This window comes from Acomys russatus, chromosome 14 (assembly GCF_903995435.1).
Source record: "Acomys russatus chromosome 14, mAcoRus1.1, whole genome shotgun sequence".
NCBI lineage: Eukaryota > Metazoa > Chordata > Mammalia > Rodentia > Muridae > Acomys > Acomys russatus.
The window spans coordinates 47,051,383-47,075,279 of NC_067150.1; the positions used below are offsets into that span (position 1 = coordinate 47,051,383).

A 23,897-nucleotide genomic window follows, 5' to 3' on the forward strand; every position below is an offset into this window, starting at 1 on the left:
AGTAGGTAACAGCTTACATGTTGAGAAAACAACCAGGAGACAGAGAGAGGTAAATGAGAATAATGTGGACTTTTTAAGCCTCAGAGCCCATCCCAGTGGCACACCTCCTCCAACGAGGCCACACCTCCTAATCCTTCCCAAACAGTTCCACAAACAGAGACTAAGCACTCAAATATATAAGACTCTGGGGGCCATTCTCACTTAAACAAAAACAGATTCTAACATTAAATGTACAAGATAAATTAAATCAAATTGATATTAAAATATTTTGACAAATAGGGCAGAGGGAGGATTTTTAAATTATAGTAGGGAAGAAACACTACCTTAGATGATCAAAGTAACAACATCAGGGCTGGGAAATGATATAAGCGGCAAAGTGCCTGCCATACAGGCATGAGGATATGAGTTCAAAGGACCCAGGTTCAATTCCCAGTACCCACATGGCTGCTCACTACTGTCTTTACCTCCAACTGCCTGGGATCTGAGGCCATCTCCTGATCTCTGTGGGCTCAGGCTCATACAGACACACATGCATGCCAAAGATCCACACACATAAAATAAGTAATTTTAAAATCCTGACTATTACTCCCTATAACTTTGAAATAGTCAAACCCATAGAAAGTCTATGAACCTCAAGAAATTTAAAGAAAACTGACAAATATTTGAAGAGATACTGACAAATAATAGCCAATCACTTCCTAAATTTAACTTTAAAAACACATTAATGTATAGAACAAGAGAAACAAAAGGGTCACTAGAAAAATCATTCTAAAACTTGTAAAAGACAAAAAGAATTAATATTTTGTGAACAGGAAGAAAGGACACAATTTACCACACTAGGGAAAAACAGCAGAGCTAAAGGCAGAGTTCTCATTGGAAACAAAAGAAAAAGACAAGTCAATTTTTTAAAAGAAAAACTTAGTTAAAATGAAAGAAACTGGGGCTTGAGAGCTGGCTCAGAGGTTAGGAGCACTGACTGCTCTTCCAGAGGTCCTGAGTTCAATTCCCAACAACCACATAGTGCCTCACAACCATCAATAATAAGATCTAGTGCTTTCCTCTGGCATGCAGGTGAACCTGCAGACAAAACATTGTATACATAATAAATAAATGAATCTTAAAAATAAGTAAATAACTAAAATGGAAGAAATTAAAATAGTCCCAGGTGAATGAGTACTCATGAACATGAAATTATTTGCAAGAAATGCTACAGGAAATGCCATCAACTAAAATCAACAGGACACCTAGATAAAAACAAATGGTGCAGCTGTGGGAGCAGCCAGGTTGAGAGGAGCATGGCCTTCTCTCCCTGTCATGGCCTCTCCTCTCCCTGTGCCCGTCCCCTCATATCAGTGTACTCTGAAAAGGGGGAGTCATGTGGCAAGAATGTCACATTGCCAGCTGTGCTCAGAGCTCCCACTCGGCTGGGTGTCGTGAACTTTGTTCACACCAACTTGAAGAAGAACAAACAGCCCTGTCCCACCAGTGAGCGAGCAGGTTATCAGATAAGTGCTGAGGCTAGGGGGACTGGCAGAGCTATGGCTCAGATTCCCAGAGTTTGAGGTGGTGGGACCCACCATTCTGGCCAAGGTGTCTTTGGAAATATGTGTCATGGGGGCCGCATGTTTGCACCAATCAAAACCTGGCATCAATGGCACCACAGAGTGAAAACAATCCAAAACCGATAGGCGATCTGTTCTGCTCCGGCTGCCTCAGACTTACCAGCTTTGGTAATGTCTAAAGGTCATTGTATTGAGGAAGTTCCTGAGCTGACTTTGGTGGCTGAAGATAAGGTTGAAGGTTACAAGAAGACCAATTGGAATGACAAAGGTCTATGCCTCTCAGAGAATGAGAGCTGGCAAAGGGCAAATGAGAATGCACCGACATATCCAGCACAGGGGCCCTGTGTCATCTATAATGAAGCTCATGGTGTCATCAAGGCCTTCGGGAGCATCCCTGGCATTACTCTGCTTAATGTGAGAAGCTCAACATTCTGAAACTTGCTCCTGGTGGGCACGTCAGGAGACTCTGTGTGTGGACTGAAAATGCTTTCTGAAAGTTGCATGAGTTGTATGGCTGAGGTGAAAAGGGCCCACATCAACGCTAGGCAGGTGGGCCGAGCTGTCTAAGAAAGATGGCGACAAATGTAAGGCCAGAAGCAGCATGCCCCATGGACTCTGCTTCAGTTCTTGCCCTGGCTTCCGCTGGTGATGGATTTTAGCCTGCAAGCCAAATAAAGCCTTTCTTCTCAGGTTGTTGCTTTATCATAGTAACAGAAACAGCCTAAGTGTCCATCAGTAGAAGAATGGATAAAGAAACTGTGGTACATATACACTATGGAATACTACTCAGCTATTAAAAACAAGGAATTCCCGAAATTTGTGGATAAATGGATTGAGCTAGAAATGATCATAATGAGTGAGTTAACCCGGAAGCAGAAAGAGTCAAATGGTATATACTCACTTATATCTGCATACTAGCCCAAGGGGCACGTCCCACGAAAGCCTTCACTTACCAGGAAACTGGGACAGAGGGGAGGACATCCTATTGGGACTCTAGATGAGAGAAGCATGGGAGAATAGGAAAGTAGAAGGATCCAGAGGGTCCTAGAAACCTACAAGTAGAACATTATGATAGGCAGATTTGGGCCCAGGGGTCCCGCTCAAACTAAGGCACCAGCTAAGGACAATACAGGTGGTAAACTTTAAACCCCTACCCAGATCTAGCCAATGGTCAGAACATTCTCCACAATTGAGTGGAGAGTGGGATATGACTTTCTCACGTACTCTGGTGCCTCACATTTGACCATGTCCCCTGGAGGGGGAGACCTGGTGGCACTCAGAGGAAGGACAGCAGGTTACCAAGAAGAGACTTGATACCCTATAAGCATATACATGGGGAGGAAATCCCCCTCAGGAACAGTCATAGGGGAGGGGAAAATGGGAGAAAAAGAAGAATGGGAGGATACAAGGGATGGGATAACCACTGAGATGTAACAAGAATAAATTAATAAAAAAAAATTAAAAAAAAAAGAAAGCAACTCGAAAAGAATTACAAATTATCTACCAAAAAGTTTTATTTTAAAAAAGAACAAAACAGTAAAAGTACCAAAGACTTGAGACACAGGGATGAGAGATCTAAAACTGGCACAAATAAACTCAATCATATTAAAAATCACATCCAGTGAAATAGAATAAACATATGAATCAGAAGGCAGAAATAAATAAGCAGATCTCAGAAAAGTAAAACACATGTTTGAGAAACAAAACCACAACAGGATGAAAGTAAAAGGACAGAAGACAAACTAAATAAATAGTAACTATGGTTGTATTTGTAACAGAAAAAAATTGGCCTTCATAGAAGAAAAATTTTAGAGTCAAAAATAAGCATTTCACAATAAAAGAATCAATATCTCAGTAAGCCACATAAAAGCAGAATGTATGCACTTTACGAATCAAAATACGTGAAGACTTCAATGAGCTACCACACTTGGAGACTGGACAAACTGAACGGAGAGCCAGCAGACACATGGACTAGAGGGCTCTATCACTTAGTTGACAAGCAGAGAATACTCTAACTAGTATCGGCCCCAAGGACACAAAGAACAGTATGTAGTACAGTCTATATCTAAGGCTATAAACATGGTCTCAACAAATATTAAAGTGCTAAAAATATACGAAGTATATTTCTCAAATGACAAGATTTCATTAGAAACCAGTAACAGAAAACAATGTGATATTCAAAGTTAAATTCTACTTCTAAATAACTACAAGTCAAAGGGATCTAAAAAAACCTAGTAATCAAATAGAAGGATCTTCAATTGATCACCCTTTGTTATGCAAATATCTTGAAAGATAATTCCTTTTCATTGAAGCTAAACTAAAGTAAAATTGGATCCCGCACCCACCCCCCCCCCAAAACCAGGCCCCCCCCCCCAAAAAAAAAGACTTCAAAGCTGGGAATGGTGACAAATGCCTTTAATCCCAGCATCTAGGGAGATAAGAGGCCAGTCTGGTCTACAAAGCAAGTCCAGAACAGCCAAGGCTACACAGAGAAACCCTGTCTTGAAACCCCATAAAGACTTCAACTAACTTTCTCAAGCAATACAAAGTTTCAAAAGGTCTCCATTTTGATGTAGCAACAAATATCCTGGAAATTTAGCACATTTCTAAATCTGTGGTATTTCTGAATATATGTAAGACATCACTGGTGTTAAGATGTGATGTAAGTATTTGCTCAGTGGCAAACTGTTCCTCAAGACCAAAACCAAGATGGAAATTAAGTACCTAGCTCTTTCCCGAGCTGCATCTTCACGGGCTTTTTCCTTCTCTTGCCTTTGTTGCTCAATTCGGGCTTCTTGCTCTTTCCTCTTCATCAACAACTCCTCTACACGGGCCTGCCGTTCTGCCTCAAGGGCTCTCTTGCGTTCCTGATGTTAAAAAAAAAAATTAAAAAATCAGAATTATATATACAACTAAAATGATCAAAGGTGACTTAACTTTGACACAGACATATATTCTAGGTTTTTATCTCTGGATTATTAATAGGTAGATGGTTTCTAAGAATTTAAAGAAAAATCACAGAGCAAGGAAGTGGTTTTCATACATCATTTACCAGTATGATACAAACTTATCATAACATGACCTTATATGTATTAAACCCTAAGAAATGCATACACACACTTTTACGCACACCTCATGACAGTTAGAAAACAAGGTTAATCAAGGTTGAAGACTCATGATCCATAAACTTATGCCAACTGTACTCCTACAAATACGGACTAATCTGAAGATATGGTTATGTGAAAATTCCATTTAAAATGCTGTGATGGCTAATCTTGGCTGTCAACCTGACTAAATCTTAAATTAACTAAGATGGAACCAAGCACGCTTATGAGAGATTTTTCTTGGTTGAACTGAGGTGGAAAACCTACCCTAACCCCGAGCCACATCCTCTGGTTCAACCCACATAAAAGGACATGGAAGAAGGAAGCTTTTGCTTTTTGCCTGCTTGCTCTCACTCTCACTGGCAAACTCATCTGTCCTGTTCCAGAGTCATTCTTTCACTGGTGCTAGAACTTCTTTCCTCAGGATTCCACCATGGACTGGAAACAGACAATTCTCCAGGACTTCCCTGAGACTCCAGCAGCAGATTGGGGTTGCTAAAACAACAACCAGATCCTTGACTTTTCTGTCAGGAGACAGCCAATGCTGCACTATCTAGAGCACAGTCTGTAAGCCACTCTAATACACACACACACACACACACACACACACACACCTATATATTTTCACTATACATATTTCACTCTTTCTGAGAGAGACAGAAGGGCAGACAGACAGATAGAGGGAGACTAGGTCTTACTCCTCTCTGGAACTTAGCTTGAGATATGAAAGGCGCTCGCTAAGTGTGGAGTAGACTCCTACCTGCACAGCCTCGTCACGAGCTTGCTTTTCTTCTTGTCTCCTCTGACGCTCTTCTTGCAACTCGTTAAGCCTCTGCTCATATTCCTTCAATTTTGATAGAACATCATGGCGTTTATTCTGAGCTTCAAGGGTATTTATGAAGGCAATCTCATTTACCTTCAATGAAAACAAAGAGTCAGAATTCAATTCTTAAAAGAAAAAGTAGTGTGTGTGTGTGTGTGTGTGTGTGTGTGTGTGTGTGTGTGTGCATGTGTGCGTGTGTGTAGATGCATACGTGGCTGCATTTGCCCACAGAGCACCTGGAGCTGGAGTTAGAGGTGCCCATGAGCCACCTGACATGGGTGCTGAGAACAAAATTCAGGCCTTCTGCAAGAGCTCTTAACTACTGAGCCACGTCTCTAGCCCCTCAATTTAATTCTTATCAAAATATGAAATTTAAGAATAATTTTACATGATAATGTTTAAATCAGCAGTAAGGCCCAAGGAAAAATAACTGATAAAGTTTTCCTGCCAGTATTTACCTCAAAATAACCCAATATATATGACATCCTATAGGCTTTAATAGGAACTAATTTAGGAAGCTGCCATTAAAAGTATTTTTAAACAGAAAAAAATTTATTATTTTAGACACTATTTTTACAAAGTTTTGTTTAAAATAAATATGTAACAATACAAAACAGAGTACAGATAATTAGGTATGCTCATATTATTCTAGTGAAAAATTTAAATCTGGCATACAAAGTAATACATTTCATGATAGGCACGTGTAATATAAATTTCACACTTACATGAAACTACAAGTTGTCCTAATTGGCCCCCTCCCCCAAAATCCTCCCTGTGCCCACTACCCCATCACACAGGTGATCTCCCCTTCCACTTTTACAACACACATTCTGTTGACACTTGTTTTTAAACTCTCCTCTACCTCTTTTCCACCAACCCCTTAACCCTGGGTATAAGAAAGAATGTTAGTGCTCGCTTCGGCAGCACATATACTAAAATTGGAACGATACAGAGAAGATTAGCATGGCCCCTGCGCAAGGATGACACGCAAATTCATGAAGCGTTCCATATTTTTTAAAGTCTGTAGCCTTCCTATACACAAATGACAAGCTTGCAGAGGAAGAAATTAGAAAAACCACACCCTTCACATTAGCCACAAGCAATATAAAATGTTTAGGAGTTACTCTAACCAAACAAGTGAAGGACTTGTCTGAAAAAAATTTCAAAACTCTGAAGAAAGAGACTGAAGATGACCTGAGAAGATGGAATGATCTTCCTTGCTCATGGATCGGGAGAATTAACATAGTAAAAATGGCCATCCTACCAAAAGCAATTTACAGATTCAATGCAATCCCTATCAAAATACCTACACAATTTTTTAAAGACATTGAAAGTTCAATTCTGAACTTCATATGGAAAAACAAAAAACCCAGAATAGCTAAACCAATCTTGTACAATAAAAGATCCTCTGGAGGAATCTCCATACCTGATCTCAAGCTGTACTATAAAGTAACAGTAATTAAAACAGCATGGTACTGGCACAGCAACAGGCTGGCTGATCAGTGGAATCGAATCGAAAACCCAGATATGAATCCACACACATATGGTCACTTGATTTTTGACAAAGAAGCCAAATCTATTCAATGGAAAAAGGATAGCATCTTCAACAAATGGTGCTGGTCTAACTGGAGGTCTATGTGTAAAAAAATGCAACTGGACCCATATTTGTCACCTTCCACAAAACTCAAATCCAAGTGGATCAAAGACCTCAACATAAAATCAGAGACCCTAAGTCAGTTAGAAGAAAAAGTGGGGAAGAGCCTGGAACACACTGGCACAGGAGACAACTTCCTGAACAGAACACCAACAGCCCAGGCCTTAATGTCAACCATTAATAAATGGGACCTCATGAGGCTGAGAAGCTTCTGTAAAGCAGGAGACACTGTCAAGAGAACAAAGCGACAGCCTACAGACTGGGAAAAGATCTTCACCAACCCTACATCTGACAAAGGTCTAATATCCAAAATATATAAAGAACTCAAGAAATTAAACCCCACCAAACCCAATAACCCAATTGAGAAATGGGGCTTGGAACTAAACAGAGAATTCTCAACAGAGGAATATCAAATGGCTGAGAAACACTTAAAGAAATGCTCAACCTCCTTAGTCATCAGGGAAATGCAAATCAAAACAACTCTGAGATTCCATCTTACACCCATCAGAATGGCTAAGATCAAAAATTCAAGTGACACCACATGTTGGCGAGGATGTGGGGAGAGAGAAACACTCCATTGCTGGTGGGAATGCAAACTAGTACAGCCACTTTGGAAATCTATCTGGTGCTATCTCAGAAATATGGGAATAGGGCTTCCTCAAGACCCAGCTATTCCACTCCTTGGAATATACCCAGAAGATGCTCCAGCACACAACAAGAAGATTTGCTCAACCATGTTCATAGCAGCCTTATTCATAATAGCCAGAACATGGAAACAGCCTAAGTGTCCCTCAGTAGAAGAATGGATAAAGAAACTGTGGTACATTTACCCTACGGAATACTACTCAGCTATTAAAAACAAGGAATTCCCGAAATTTGTGGACAAATGGATTAAACTAGAAATGATCATAATGAGTGAGTTAACACAGAAGCAGAAAGACTCATATGGTATATACTCACTTATATCTGCATACTAGCCCAAGGGGCATGTCCCATGAAAGCCTTCACTTACCAGGAAACTGGGACAGAGGGGAGGACATCCTATTTGGACTCTAGATGAGAGAAGCATGGGAGAATAGCAAAGTAGAAGGATCCAGAGGGTCCTAGAAACCTACAAGAAGAACATTATGATAGGCAGATTTGGGCCCAGGGGTCCCGCTCAAACTATGGTACCAGCCAAGGACAATACAAGCCGTAAGCTTCAAACCCCTACCCCAATCTAGCCAATGGACAGGACATTCTCCACAGTTGAGTGGAGAGTGGGGTATGACTTTAACATGTACTCTGGTGCCTCATATTTGACCACGTCCCCTGGAGTGGGAGACCTGGTGGCACTCAGAGGAAGGATAGCAGGCTACCAAGAAGAGACTTGTTACCCTATGAGCATATACAGGGGGAGGAAATCCCCCTCAGTTACAGTCATAGGGGAGGGGAGTAAGGGGAAAATGGGAGGGAGGGAGGAATGGGAGGATACAAGGGATGGGATAATCATTGAGATGTAATAAGAATAAATTAATAAAATAAAATTAAAAAAAAAAAGAAAAGAATGTTAGTGGGGAAAAGGGGTTTAGACAAAAGAAGGTACCAGACAACTGACAACGATAATGCCCCACACAAGACAATATAAGCTGTGTAGCCTTGGCTGTCCTGGACTTGCTTTGTAGACTAGGCTGGCCTCGAACTCACATTGATCCACTTGCCTCTGCCTCCCGAGTATTGGGATTAAAGGCGTGTACCACCACTGCCCCGCTATACACAGAATTTTAAAACAAGGACTATATATGATATTTTAACATTCTAGGCCAGGCTTGTTTTGCTTAACTTAATAGCTTCTAGTCCCATCTATTCTCTGCAAATGTCATGATCTCATCTTTCTTTGTGGCTAAAAAAAATTCCCCTCTTCAGCTCTCACTTTCCTAACTTGGCTATTCTCACTTCTGGTTAGCTTTGCTAGAGGCTTATTTGGTTTAGTTTTCTCTAAAACCCAACTCCATTATTCATTCTAAGTTCTACTCCTTCCTCTCCACTTCATTAATTTCTACTTTGATCTTTTTAACTTCTTGACATCTACTGCTTTTGGGGTTGGACTGTTCTTGTTTTCTTAAGATCTTAAGTTATAATATTAAGTTATTATTTGAGAACTGCTGGAGTTTTTTTGTCAATGTGAACACTCCCAGCTATGTAAGTTCATCTTAGAACTGGTTTAGAAATCTTTTGTTGTTTTCCAAGACACGGTTTCATTGCAACAGCCTGGGTGTCCTGGAATTCACTTTGTAGACTAGGCTGGCCTTGAACGCACAGAGATTCACCTGATTCTGCCTCCTGAGTGTTGGATTAAAAGGCATGTGCCATCACCACACAGCTTAGATATATCTTAAAAGTTCTAGAAAACTATGCTTTAATTTTTTATTGAATTTAAAATTCTTTAACTTCATAATTTCCTCAGTGAATCCTTATCAAGACTGTACTGTTCAGTTGTCATGTATCCGCATAGTTCCTACAGGGCTTTTTATTGTTTTTCTTTTGCTATTGATTTCTAGTTTGGTTATATAATAATCTAAAATGATAAAAGGAATTATTTCAATCATTTTGTGTTTGGGAAGACTTGATTGAGAAAACATTTGTAACAATGTTGTCTATGTTACAAAGCATTGCATGTGTCAGTATGTGTTCAATGGACTATTTTATATATTGGATGTTCAGCCCACTTGATCTATGGTAAACTTTTAATTCTGAGGGTAGACGCCTTATCAACAGATTAGAATGTGGTACTGAAAGAACCAATCATTATTGTATTAGGACCTGTTTGACCTTTTATGTTCATCAGTGTTTGTCTTATGAAATTAGGTGTATCAATTTTATATGCACATAAATGTTTATTATATTACATATAACCATAGAAGCATCTTCTTGAGAAGTTGCTCCATTTACTAATAGGTTGTTGCGGCCTTTCTTTCTCCTCTAATTTTAGTTGGAAGTTTAATTTATCATGTAGCAGAACTACAACACCAGCTTTTTTTCAGCTGATAGATTTCCCTCCTTTGACTCTCAGTCTGTGGGTAGCTTTGCCAGTGACTCTGCTTCTGGGAGACAATAGGACGTTATAGTCTTTAAATTTTCTAGGGATAATGTAGAAAGGATTGCTTATTTTCTCTTACTAATTTTTTATTTTAGGCTACTAGCAGTGTCTTCCACTGTGGTTTTTTTTTTTTTTTTTTTTTTTTTAGTTTCATTTCTAGCATTTCTATCTTTGTTTCTTTAAAAATCTCAATTTTGTTCCAAAGTTTTACTGTGTATTGCTGATTTTTCCATCCATGTTTTTTACTTTTTTCCCCCCTGTGTTGCTGACTTTCCTCCCAAGATCCTGGATTAATTTCATCTCCACGTTTGTTTGCTCTTTTAAGTCATTGATCATTTCAACCTACAAGTCTTTGAAATGTTCACTTATTTCAGCATCTTTGATTCAACAATTAAGAAGTTATGACCTTTTGGAGGAGTCATGCTGCTTGGCTTTTTAATGCTTCTTTGTGGCAATTTGTACAACTGTTTGTTTTAGGTCTCTAGTCTAGTTTTTTAAAGGGGGTTGGTTGTCTTACGGTTCAGCGTAAACCACCACTACCACCCACCACTGAGTGAGAGCAGAAAAAGCAAAGCTCTTCAGCTTTGGTCTCGCCTCCTCTTCTCCATATCCTTTCACTTCCTTGTGGATTCCAAGTGGCCTACCATCTCTGACAGAGGGTCTACTTCTAAACCTGATTCCTAAGAAGTGTTGTGTATAGTGTAATGCTTCGGTATAAAGTTGCCCACTTATGCAGCATAAAACTAATTCTGAAGCAATGTGTGAAAGAGTTATTTCTACCTAGATAGTAGATGCTGTTTCTGAAGATGAGATCTGTAGTAGTTGTTTTTGTTTTGATCCTGTGTGAGATGTGAAACTGCCTCGTGGGAAGGTGGGTGATGCTTGTCAACTGGAAACAAGACTCATGAGAGGCCACATGATCTATGTCAACTGGGGATCACCTCATGAGGGAACATGGTCTTTGCCAGACATATATATATACACACACACACATATATACACACACATACATATATATACACACACACATATATATACACATACACACACATATATATACACACACACATATATACACACATACATATATACACACATACACACACACATATATATATGTATATACACATATACACATATATATGCCCCAAATGGTGAGATGTTGCTTTGCATCACTTGCATTGCTTGGCTTTGCATTGCTTCATTTTGTTTCAAGACCTCTTAGAAAGAAACGCTCTAGAGGAAACTTCAAAGAGGCTGCTATTGGTCCCTGTTGCTGTGCTTACTGCTGAAATCCTGATGATGAAGAATGGAATCACCCCAAGGAACAACCGAGTCTAAAAAAGTCTACATCCCCTGTCACTACTAACTTTCTTTCTCTCCTACCTAGGGCCGGCAGGTTGGAAGGAAGTTAGAGACATTAAGGTTGGAAGGAAGTTAGAGACATTAAGGAACCCCAAATAAACTAAGTTTTTAAAATATCAAAGCCTACAGAGATTTTAACTTTACTTGCTATCTTGCTGAAATTCTTTAAAATAACAAAAATAATTTACAAGTGATAATGTAATCATTATTGTGAATATAACATGATATTGAAGAAAGCCACAGTAATACATTTGCATCAAAACTTAAAGGCAAGACCAGCAAGGAGGCTCAGTGGGTAAAGCTCTCATCATGCAAGCCTGGTGACCTGATAAAATCAACTGAAACCTATGTTAAAGCAGAAGGGACAACTCCTCACAAACATCATGGTGTGTACACACACACACACACACACACACACACACACACACACACACTAATAAATAAAAATTTAAACTTGAAGGTAAAGGGGAAATACCTGATGGTTCTTAACCAGAATGGTATCAATAATAACTCCTTTCAGAAACATTACTTTAGAATAAGTAAGGGCAAAAGATGAAAATGTGAACAGCAGATACTTAGGAAGTACATAAAAATAACTAAAGCACAACTGAAATGGGAAGGAAAACACATGGCTGACTATGAGACAAAAGATTACACATAAGCTGAAATGAGATCCCAGAAGTGAGAAAAGGCTAGCTTTATTTTATTTGTAAAAATAAATAAATAAATAAAAGTTCTAGAAAACCAGATGATTAGGGGGGAGGAAAAAAGGTACAGATGAAGAACCAGCAAGTCCCATTACCACCAAGCTATAAGGCAGCTGAGACTAGGGCTTAGTGAAGAGTTGAGACTGAATATTCACAGTTAGGGTTTACCATGATGAAGCCAGCTGAGGCGCAGTTAGCTGTTGTGCTGCCAAAGGAAAAGAACAAGTGAAGTGAAATGAATTCATGAAAGGATCACTGCCCTGGTCAAACTAGTTACATTCTGTCAGCCTTTTTGATTAACACAATTAATCAAAATCTTAAACTACAGCCTTTCCAAAAATTTCAATATGGTATAGAATTTTAAAGTCAATGTGTTGTTGGTTATTAACACAAACATTTTTAATATATGAGAACCAATTCTTGATTAAACTACAAGGTTCACTCTCTGGAATAAGTAATAGGAGCTTGTTATTTAAAATATGGCTGTAACTGCTCACTGCAGCTGTGCCTCTGACAGGCAGGGGTACTGCGTGCTGTGATTAGAGAAGTACGTGGGACAGACACAGTCTTCTACGCCACCTGAATTAAGCAGCATGGATTAGTCGGTCAATTATTTGATTCTTTGAATTTTTAAAAAAACAGAATAGGCAATCAATTCAGGAAGCGTAGAAAACGAGGCAACCTAAAGGAAGAGAAAAAAAGGGAGCCATATCAAGTCAACATTTCCTGTTATTGTAAGACCTCAAAATTTAAAAAAGAATGTCTCATCAGCACTGATGGAATTATTCCCAACTCGACCAAATGTCTCAGTGTATGAAAGCGATGGTGTGCTGTGCTCATGTGAGCCCACATCATGCCCCTCGTTATTATTACTAAAACCTTCTTCCCAGATACTTTTCTTCTCTTTTCTACTTTATTTTTTTCATTTTCTTCAACTCCTCTTTAAAACTAGGATATTATGAACACATTTAACTACTATTTTTTGTGAAGAAGTGGGGTGTGTGTGAATATGGCACACTTGTGTTCAGGTTAACCTTGGTGTCTGTAAGGCCACCTTGTTTTGTTTGTGACATGTATTTCTGTGGGGTGTGGGTTGCATGTCACATTATACATGTAGAGACCAGAGGATAACTTGCAGAAGTTGGTTCTCCCGTTCTATGGACCATGTGGGCCCCAAGAATTGAACTCAGGTCTTCAGAAACAGCAGCACCTTTACCAGCTGAGTTGTTATCCATGCCAACCCAAGCCTGCTTTTGAGACAAGGTCTGTCACTGAAACCTAGGGCTACTGATTAAGACAGGCAGCTGGCATGGCGCTCCGAGCCCTGCTTGTCTCCATATTGGAGCTGCAAGTACATACTTCTAAGACCAGCTTTAAAAAAACTGGCTAATTTCAAATTGGCTTTGGTTATAATCTTAGTTGTTAGATGACGCTGTAATTATAATTAATCAGTCTCACAGAAGACTGCTCTAGGGAACATCTTACTGTCCTATAAATTGAGTATTCTATACATTATAAAATCCTACGTGGTATATGTATAGTTAACTCTTGATAACCTCAATGATATTGTTTATATTTCAAAAACATTTTTTACTTAATTACAATGGACTTACATCATCTTTCTCCTGTCAGTCCTTCCCATCTTCACCCCATACACTTCAAACTCATAGCTTCTTATTCTTTCGTTACATATTTTTATTGTTTTTATTTTACTTTATGCATATACACATATAGTCTACATATATGTCTGTACACCACTTGCATGCCTGATACCCACAGAGGCCAGAGAGGGTGCTTGAGTCACAGACTATTGTGACCCACTATATGAATTTTAGGAATTGAACCGGGGTCCTCTGGATGAGCAGCCAGCACAACCCTTAGTTGTAACTATTCAAAAATAAACTCCAAACATACCATAAGGGATGAAATAAGAAACAATGGAAAACGTCAAGTAAGAAAAAAAGCTATCAGGGATTGAAGGCAAAATAAGAAAATGTTACACTTTGATGGCACTTAAAAAAAATTATGACCACAAATTTCCAAAACTGCTATTTAAATACCAGGTGTGATAATCAAAGAAAGAAAACTAAACACTTTAAGGTAAGCTTCACATCCAAAGACAAATCCATCAGAGTAGGACTGACTCCTCAGCGTAAACCCTAAAAGACACAGAGTCCTGAAAATAAATGATTGTGAGAAGATCACTATAGGCAGCAAAGTTCTTGTTGAAAATCCCTGGAAAATTAAGACTCCTGAAGTAACCACAAACAACAACCCATCACCCCACAGAAGATACTGAGAAAAACCCGATATATACTCAGAAAAGGAAGAAATACTTATAATCCTAAGATTCCATAAAGAATAATCTCACTAGAAGAGTAATCAAATAATCTTTTTAACAAAGTCAAGCAAGATAAAAAAGGAGAAAGTAACACAGAGTACTTGAATCAAACAGGTGAAAAAAGGAAAGGAGTTACCATATACTCTCAATGACCACACGACAACTGGAAGACAGGATGAGAACACAGCTCAGTAATAGAGGGCGTGTCTGTGCCAACGCCCTACATTCAATCCCAACAACACACTCTCTCATTCTCATCCCCCCCCCACGCACACCTTATGTAAAAATTTTAAAAGTTTAATGTGAAAAACAATCCTCATAAAAACAAGTACCACATGTTTTCTCATATATGGATTCTAGAACAAAAAATAATTTAAATACATGAAAGTATTACCAAAGGCTTTTACAGAAGAAAGAAGTGGTCAAGTGAAGGGATCAGAAGGCTAGAGGAGTGGATGTGATTAACGTGTGCTACATGCATGCATGGATGTGAAACAATGAAATCTCCTATATAACTATATATGCTCAGCATTAAAAGATAAAACACAAAGCCAGCAAGATGGTAAAGACACTTTGCTGCCAAAAATGACAACCTAACTTTGAACCACAACGCCCAACTGTTAGAAAAACAGAACTGACCTGCAATGGTTCTTTGACCTCTACAGCATGCATATGTATACACACATGCATATGCACATGCATACAAAATAAATAAATGTAAAAATAAAAGTTAAACATAAACTTATTGTAAGGTTGTCAACCCTCTCTAAGCGTTTACAATAAATAAGCAACAAAACTGAAAGGAAACATCACCCAAAAGCCTTATAAAAGAATTCTGACAGCAGTTATCCTTGGAATACACAAAAACTAGGAGAAAACAAATGACCATCAATAGGTTACCGAACGAACAAACTATGGCGTTTGCATACAGTGATAATATTTCATAGTAATAAAAAAGGAAGACACAACCAGCACATACAACATGAAATTCAAATAATGATGAGTGAAAGAAGCCAGAAAAAAGGGTGCATTCTATGTGATCCATTCATTTAGTTCTAGAAAACTCAAACATCTACAGTGATAGAAAGCAGGCCAGCAACTGCACATGTGGAGAGGTGAAGAAAAAGATGGGTTCCAGAGATGAGTTAGGAATGTTCACTGCACTGATAGAGAGGGATACATATGACAAAACTCATCAGACTTAGCATTTTACAGCTGTGCTATTTCTTCTGTCAAGTATGTCTCAATATTGTACCTAGTAAATTCTAAGTAAACCAGTAAAATTTTCTGTTGTCCTAGAATAAAATGTACTTGGATAAGCCTGTCACACTATTACACACTGTCAAGTACACTTGGCTACATGATTAGATATTTCAATACACCGCACCTTAGCTTCTTCCTCTTGGGCTTTCTTCACAATTGCTTGTAGCTGTACCTCTCGTTTAAATTCAGCATGAAGTAGCTTCTCTTCCATCATCCTACGCCGCTGATCAAGTAATTCTTCCTTCCACTTTCGGACATCTTTCTCCTATGTATGACAAATTATCACATCATTAACTTCAAAATATATAGTATGACTAAGGGGTAAATAGAAAAAGGCATGAGTATGATTAATAATTAAAAACCAACTACATAGTCAGAACATAGCTTCCACAATTCTCTGGCCACTAACAGCTGTGTACTCTTGGCAACAGTGTAGCTGATGTCTCCATTTTCTTATATACAAAAAAGAGAATAATACTTGGCCCTAGCCAATAAATTTATACCACTTCATCTAAGGCTCAGAAATATTGCAAAAGAGTGGATGGTAAGAGCTGGAAGACAGGGAAAAGGATGTAAAATGCTGTCTTCTGGGCACAACACACCACACAATTATAAACTAGAGCCGCTCCAGTTGCCTTCACTGGGCCTATGCTAAGCCTGTCAACTGTCATTCATGGATGGGGGAGATCATGAGAACCCACCTCTTCATGAGTAACTATTGCTGTTACTGGTTTCCTGGAAAGGAGGTCATGTTTCCAGTTGTGTATCTACTTAGTGAGCTCACCAAGCTCCAATGTATGTCTCCATTCATGTTCACACGGATGGCCCTAGTAAAACCTAATGGTTCACGAAACAAAAAGATGAATGTGGAAAAGGGGACTATTGGAGCTGAGGTGGACAGAGGCAGACGGGGTCTAAGTGAGGTGAGGATATCAGTAATCAGTATGCTTATATATAGGTATAAACTTGCCAAAGAGTATGTATGTATGTATGTATGTATGTCATTAATAAAATCATACTTCTGTCAAGAGGGGTTAGGAAAAAACACTATCTAACTAACTGGATTATTTTGAAGATTTAAATGAATGAACAAACCTCTTATGACAGTGTATTAGATGTGACTCTTTGCAGATCTTATTGTACTAAACCATGAGACAGAATAAATACTGTGTACGATACTTAACATTTGTTATCAGACTCATTGTGTTTACAAACACCTAAGAGCCAACCTCTTATGAGGTTAACTGGTAGAAAAACCCATCACAACAATGGCCATAGCAATTCATGGGTTGGGATCCTGGATAAAAACATAAAATAAAACAAAGAAAGAAAGAAAGAAAAAAGGAATCTGAATGCTGACATTAATTTCTTTGCTTCCTGACTAGAAACGTGACTTGCAGCCTCAGCTCCTGCTACGATGACTCCCGTGCCATGGGGGACCCTCAAACTGTGAGCCAAAACAAACACTTTCATGCTCAGGCTTCTTTTATCAGCATTTTGTCACAGCAATGAGAAATGTAAATTAATACATGGTACACGTCTTTTCTTTACAAACCTTAGTATTCCTATAAAACAACATATTGTCAAAAAAATACTCTTAATTCTTTTTTAAAATAAATCTAATTCTTAACATTTCAAACAAGGAAAGTGAAAGATGTATTCAGTGCCCCAGGAAGTCAGATTCAGTATGAAGAAAAAAGTACATAAATAGAAAAAGCAATGAGCCTGCCAGTTGGATTTTATCTAAAATCTATAATTACATGCTGAGCTACATAAATATGTATGCAGAAATATTACTGTTGTAGGAACCACTCCTTAAAGTTTTAGCTCGGGACACTGTTCTTCATTTGACACTGAAAACCCACTTGTATTTCACAGATTCAGTTTTACATCTGTAAAATTGAGACCTCCTGTGCTGTGTACCATAGTTCCCATGGTCAGAAGAAACCCCTTACTTAGAAATATTTTAAAATAAGGACCTGATTGTTGCCAGCTGCCCGCCCGGGCTGCCGGCACTGACACGGCACTCCCCAAATAAGAGAACCTAGCTGGGTCCATTCTTGTGGGCGCAATAGGACATCCCACGATATAGGGAGCCGTGGGTCCTGCTTGCAGGGCCTAACTGCTGACCTACAGCCAGTGGGGAGTATCCTGGCTTTCACTGGCGGAAAGAGAAAATACAGGGGATTCCCGCCAGCGGTCTGAATCGCCATTGTCGCCAGCTGCCCGCCCGGGCTGCCAGCACTGACCCGGCACTCCCCAAACAACAGTACCTAGCTGGGTCCATTCTTACGGGCGCCACAGGACCTCCCACGATATAGGGAGCCATGGGTCGTGCTTGCAGGGCCTAATTGCTGACCTATAGCGAGCTGGAAGTACCCTGGCTCTCACTGGTGGAAAGAGAAGATACAGGGGATTCCTGCCAGCGGTCTGAATCGCCATTGTCGCCAGCTGCCCACCCAGGCTGCCAGCACTGACCTGGCAGTCCCCAAACAACAGAACCTAGCTGGGTCGATTCTTGTGGGCGCGACAGGACCTCCCATGATACAGGAAGCTGTGGGTCATGCTTGCAGGGTCTAACTGCTGATCTAAAGCAATCTGGGAGTGTCCTGGCTTACAGGGGTGTGGAAATTGCTGCCTCCTTGGATACTGCCAGTGGCCTGAAACCATATTGTCTCAGGCCCACCAGGCACTGATCCTATAATCTCCAACAGGCAGATCCTAGCTGGGTCAGCTCCTGCAGACCCAGCAAGAACTCCCAAATTCATGGGAGAGGCTGCACGGTCCTACAGTGTATAGAGGCAGAGCTAAAAGACAGCTGCAGCCCAGAAGATCTGATCCACCTGGGATCTTGGCTACAAAGCAACAGGAAGGACAGGCAGCTGGGATCAACCTAAACAACCAGAGAGCTTGTGTGCTGACCTTACTCTAGAGCCCAAAACTGCTGTTCTGAATTGCAGGTGTAAGGTGAAAAGGCCCAAACAGAAACCTACTTTGCATGACTCAGCCTGGAGCCTAAGGTGTTGAGGAAAATCTCCAGGAGCGGAACCTGAATCACCTGCCTGGTCCAAGGAAATACTCTCTGATCCCCACAGGCAAGAGCACCTGACCTATAATCAGTCATCAATTAACCACTCTCAACCAGCGAAGGTCACTACAAAATACCTTCCAACATCAGAGCCATCAAAATGACAAGAGGACAGCGAAAGAACACTAACAAAAACCAAAGCAATTTGGCATCTCCAAATCCCAGTAATCTCAATGAAAACAACCTGGAGAACCCAACAGTAATTGATATACAAGAAAATGACCTCAAGTCCTTAGTAAGTAAGATGATAAGGGAAGAAACAAATAAAATCTGTAAACAAATGCAGAAGGAGGAAAACAAGAGGGCTGAGAATTTAAAAGAGTCATATAAAGAGGCATTTGAAGAATTTCAGAAAAATACAAATAACCAGATTAAGGAAATCATTAAAACAGTTCAAGACCTGAAGATAAAGATGGGAGTTATCATAAAGGAACACATGGAAGAAAAACGTGATCGAGAAGCATCAGAAAAGAAAGCAAGCATCTCAGAGGTGGCCTTATCTAACAGATTGCAAGAAATGGAAGAACGAATATCGGGACTTGAAGGTACAATTGCAGAACTGGAAATAACCATCCAGGGAAATGCTAAATCTGAAAAGTTCCTGACACAGAGCATTCAAGAACTAAAAGACAACATGAAAAGACGAAACTTGAGAATAATAGGGATAGAGGAAAGAGAAGACAGCCAACCCCACAGCCCAGAACATATCTTTAATCTAATAATGGAAGAAAATTTCCCCAATTTGAAGAAGGAGATGCATACGAGCATACAAGAGGCCTACAGAACACCAAATAGAATAGACTTGAAAAGAAAATCTTCCCGCCACATAATAATAACAACACAAAATATACAGAACAAGGAAAAAATATTGAAAGTGGCAAGAGAAAAAGGCCGAGTAACATATGAAGGCAAACCTATCAGAATTACTCCTGACTTCTCAGCAGAGACCATGAAAGCCAGAAGGGCCTGGACAGAGGTTCTGCAAACCCTAAGAGAACACAGATACCACGCAAGACTACTATATCCAGCAAAATTGTCAATAACCATTGACAGAGAAGACAAGATATTCCATGACAAAAACAAATTCAAACAGTACCTAGCCACAAATCCGGCTTTACAGAAGCTATTAGAAGGAAAACTCCACCCCAACTGGTCAAACTACAACCAAAACTACATAGGAAATAGGTAACTATACCATTGCAAAATCACAACCTCACAAAATCTCAACTGTTACAAATAACAAAAATGAAGGGACTTACCAATCACTGGTCATTAATATCTCTCAACGTCAATGGTCTCAATAAAAAGACACAGACTAACGGAGTGGATGCATAAACATGACCCAACATTCTTCTGCATTCAAGAAACACACCTCAACCACAAGGACAGACATTGCCTCAGAGTAAAAGGTTGGGGAAAAATATTCCAAGCAAATGGTCACAAGAAACAAGCTGGGGTAGCTATTCTAATATCTAATAAAATAAACTTTCAACCAAAATTAATCAAAAGAGATGAGGATGGACACTTCGTACTCGTCAAAGGTAAAGTCAACCAAGAAGACATCACGATTCTGAACATCTATGCTCCGAATACAAGGGCGCCCACATTTGTAAAAGAGTTATTAACAAAGCTTGCCACACTCATCGATACCCACATATTAATAGTGGGAGACTTCAACACCCCACTTTCACTCAAGGATAGGTCTTTGATTCAAAAACTAAACCGGGAAATAACCTCATTAACCAATGTCATGATTCAAATGGATCTAACAGATATCTACAGAACTTTCCACCAAAACGCTAAGGATTATACCTTTTTCTCAGCACCCCATGGAACGTTCTCTAAAATTGATCACATAGTTGGTCACGAAGCAAACCTCAATAGATACAAGAGGATTGAAATAATCACTTGTATCTTATCAGATCACCATGGTCTAAGGCTGGACTTCAACAGCAATAGAAACAACAAAAAGCATACTAACACATGGAAACTAAACAACTTTCTACTTAATGACACATGGGTCATGGAAGAAATAAGGGAAGAAATAAAAGACTTCCTGAAATTCAATGAAAATGATGGAACAACATACCCAAATTTGTGGGACACATTGAAAGCAGTGCTAAGAGGAAAATTCATAGCACTAAGCGCCTTTAAAGAGAAAATGGAATCATCCCACATAAACAACCTAACAACACATCTGGAAGCTCTAGAAAAAAAAGAAGCAGAAACACCCAAGAGGAGTAGACGCCTAGAAATAATCAAACTCAGGGCTGAAATCAATAAATTAGAAACAAAGAGAACAATCCAAAGAATCAACAAAACCAAGAGCTGGTTCTTTGAGAAAATTTACAACATACACAAACTGTTAGCCAATCTAACTAAAAGACAGAGAAACATTATCCAAATTAACAAAATCAGAAATGAAAAGGGAGACATAACAACAGACACTGAAGAAATACAAAGAATCGTAAGAACCTACTTTAAAGGCATTTATGCCACAAAATTCGAAAATTTAAGGGAAATGGACAAATTTCTCGACTGAATCCATTTGCCAAAATTGAACCAAGACCAGAAAAACAAACTAAATAGCCCTATTTCACCTATAGAAATAGAAGCAACCATTGATAGTCTCCCAACCAAAAAAAATCCAGGGCCAGATGGTTTCAGCGCAGAATTCTACCAGTCCTTCAAAGAGGAGCTAATACCGATACTATCCAAGCTATTCCGAAAGATAGAAATGGACGAAATATTACCAAATTCCTTCTATGAGGCCACAGTCACATTGATACCTAAACCTCACAAAGACCCAACAAAAAAAGAGAAATTCAGACCAATTTCTCTTATGAACATTGATGCAAAAATACTCAACAAAATACTCGCAAAGCGAATACAACAGCATATCAAAGACATCATTCACCATGACCAGGTAGGATTCATTCCAGGCATGCAGGGATGGTTTAACATATGGAAATCCATCAATGTAATCCATCATATAAACAAACTGAAAGAGAAAAACCACATGACCATCTCTTTAGATGCAGAGAAAGCATTTCACAAAATCCAACACCCATTTATGTTTAAAGTTCTGGAGAGATCGGGAATACAAGACACTTATCTAAACATAATAATGACTATATACAGCAAACCAACAGTCAACATTAAAATAAATGGAGAGATACTCAAGGAAATCCCTCTAAAATCGGGAACCAGACAAGGCTGCCCTCTGTCCCCATATCTCTTCAATATAGTTCTTGAAGTTCTAGCCAGAGCAATAAGACATCAAAAGGAGATCAAGGGGATCCAAATGGGAAATGAAGAAGTCAAATTATCCCTATTTGCAGATGATATGATAGTGTACATAAGTGACCCGCAAAATTCCACCAGAGAACTCCTACAGCTGATAAACACCTTCAGCAAGTTGGCAGGATACAAAATAAACTCAAAAAAGTCAGTAGCTTTCCTGTATACAAATAATAAACAGGCAGAGGAAGAAATTAGGAAAACTACTCCCTTCACGATAGCCACAAACAATATAAAATATCTAGGAGTAACTCTAACCAAGCAAGTGAAGGACTTATTCGAAAAAAAACTTCAAACCTCTGAAGAAAGAGATTGAAGATGACAACAGAAGATGGAGGGATTTACCTTGTTCATGGATTGGGAGAATCAAATAGTAAAAATGGCCATCTTACCAAAAGCAATTTAAAGATTCAACGCAATCCCTATCAAAATACCCACAAAATATTTTGAAGATACTGAAAGATCAATTCTCAAATTCATATGGAGAAATAAAAAACCCAGAATAGCAAAAACAATCCTATACAATGAAAGATCCTCCGGAGGAATCTCCATACCTGATCTCAAGCTGTACTATAAAGTAACAGTAATTAAAACAGCATGGTACTGGCACAGCAACAGGCTGGCTGATCAGTGGAATCAAATTGAAAACCCAGATATGAATCCACACACATATGGTCACTTGATTTTTGACAAAGAAGCCAAATCTATTCAATGGAAAAAGGATAGCATCTTCAACAAATGGTGCTGGTCTAACTGGAGGTCTATGTGTAAAAAAATGCAACTGGACCCATATTTGTCACCATGCACAAAACTCAGGTCCAAGTGGATTAAAGACCTCAACATAAAACCAGAGACATTAATTCAGTTAGAGGAAAAAGTGAGGAAGAGCCTGGGACACATAGGCACAGGAAACAACTTCCTGAACAGAACACCAACAGCCCAGGCCTTAATGTCAACCATTAATAAATGGGACCTCATGAGGCTGAGAAGCTTCTGTAAAGCAGGAGACACTGTCAAGAGAACAAAGCAACAGCCTACAGACTGGGAAAAGATCTTCACCAACCCTACATCTGACAAAGGTTTAATATCCAAAATATATAAAGAACTCAAGAAATTAAACACCACAAAACCAAACAACCCAATTGCGAAATGGGGCTTGGAACTTAACAGAGAATTCTCAACAGAGGAATATCAAATGGCTGAGAAACACTTAAAGAAATGCTCAACCTCCTTAGTCATCAGAGAATTGCAATTCAAAACGACACTGAGATTCCATCTTACACCCATCAGAATGAGTAAGATCAAAAACTCAAATGACACCACATGCTGGCGAGGATGTGGAGAGAGAGGAACACTTCTTCATTGCTGGTGGGAATGCAAACTAGTATAACCACTTTGGAAAGCTATCTGGCGCTTTCTCAGAAAAATGGGAATAGGGCTTCCTCAAGACCCAGCCATCCTACTCCTTGGAATATACCCAGAAAATGCCCTACCACACAACAGGGACATATGCTCAACCATGTTCATAGCTGCTTTTATACATAATAGCCAGAACATGGAAAGAAGTGCCCCTCAATAGAAGAATGGACTAAGAAACTGTGGTACATTTAC

At 39.2% G+C, this 23,897-nt stretch overlaps 1 protein-coding gene, 1 non-coding gene and 1 pseudogene across 4 annotated transcripts in view; 2 read left to right on the forward strand and 1 right to left on the reverse strand.

Annotated features, from left to right (window-relative positions):
- Positions 1 to 23,897, reverse strand: part of Scaper (S-phase cyclin A associated protein in the ER) — a 315,920-nt gene that overhangs the window by 228,422 nt on the left and 63,601 nt on the right. For all 3 annotated transcript variants that reach the window (XM_051156493.1, XM_051156492.1, XM_051156489.1), the window contains 3 exons: positions 16,023 to 16,163; positions 5,427 to 5,582; positions 4,287 to 4,429 (listed from right to left, as the gene is read on the reverse strand). In XM_051156493.1, the coding sequence (XP_051012450.1) occupies positions 4,287 to 4,429; positions 5,427 to 5,582; positions 16,023 to 16,163 (440 nt within the window). The remainder of the gene's footprint in view (positions 1 to 4,286; positions 4,430 to 5,426; positions 5,583 to 16,022; positions 16,164 to 23,897) is intronic.
- Positions 1,182 to 2,080, forward strand: LOC127198512 (60S ribosomal protein L4-like; annotated as a pseudogene).
- On the forward strand, positions 6,398 to 6,504 carry LOC127198838 (U6 spliceosomal RNA). The gene has a single exon (XR_007831876.1). It is a non-coding gene; the product is annotated as a U6 spliceosomal RNA (small nuclear RNA).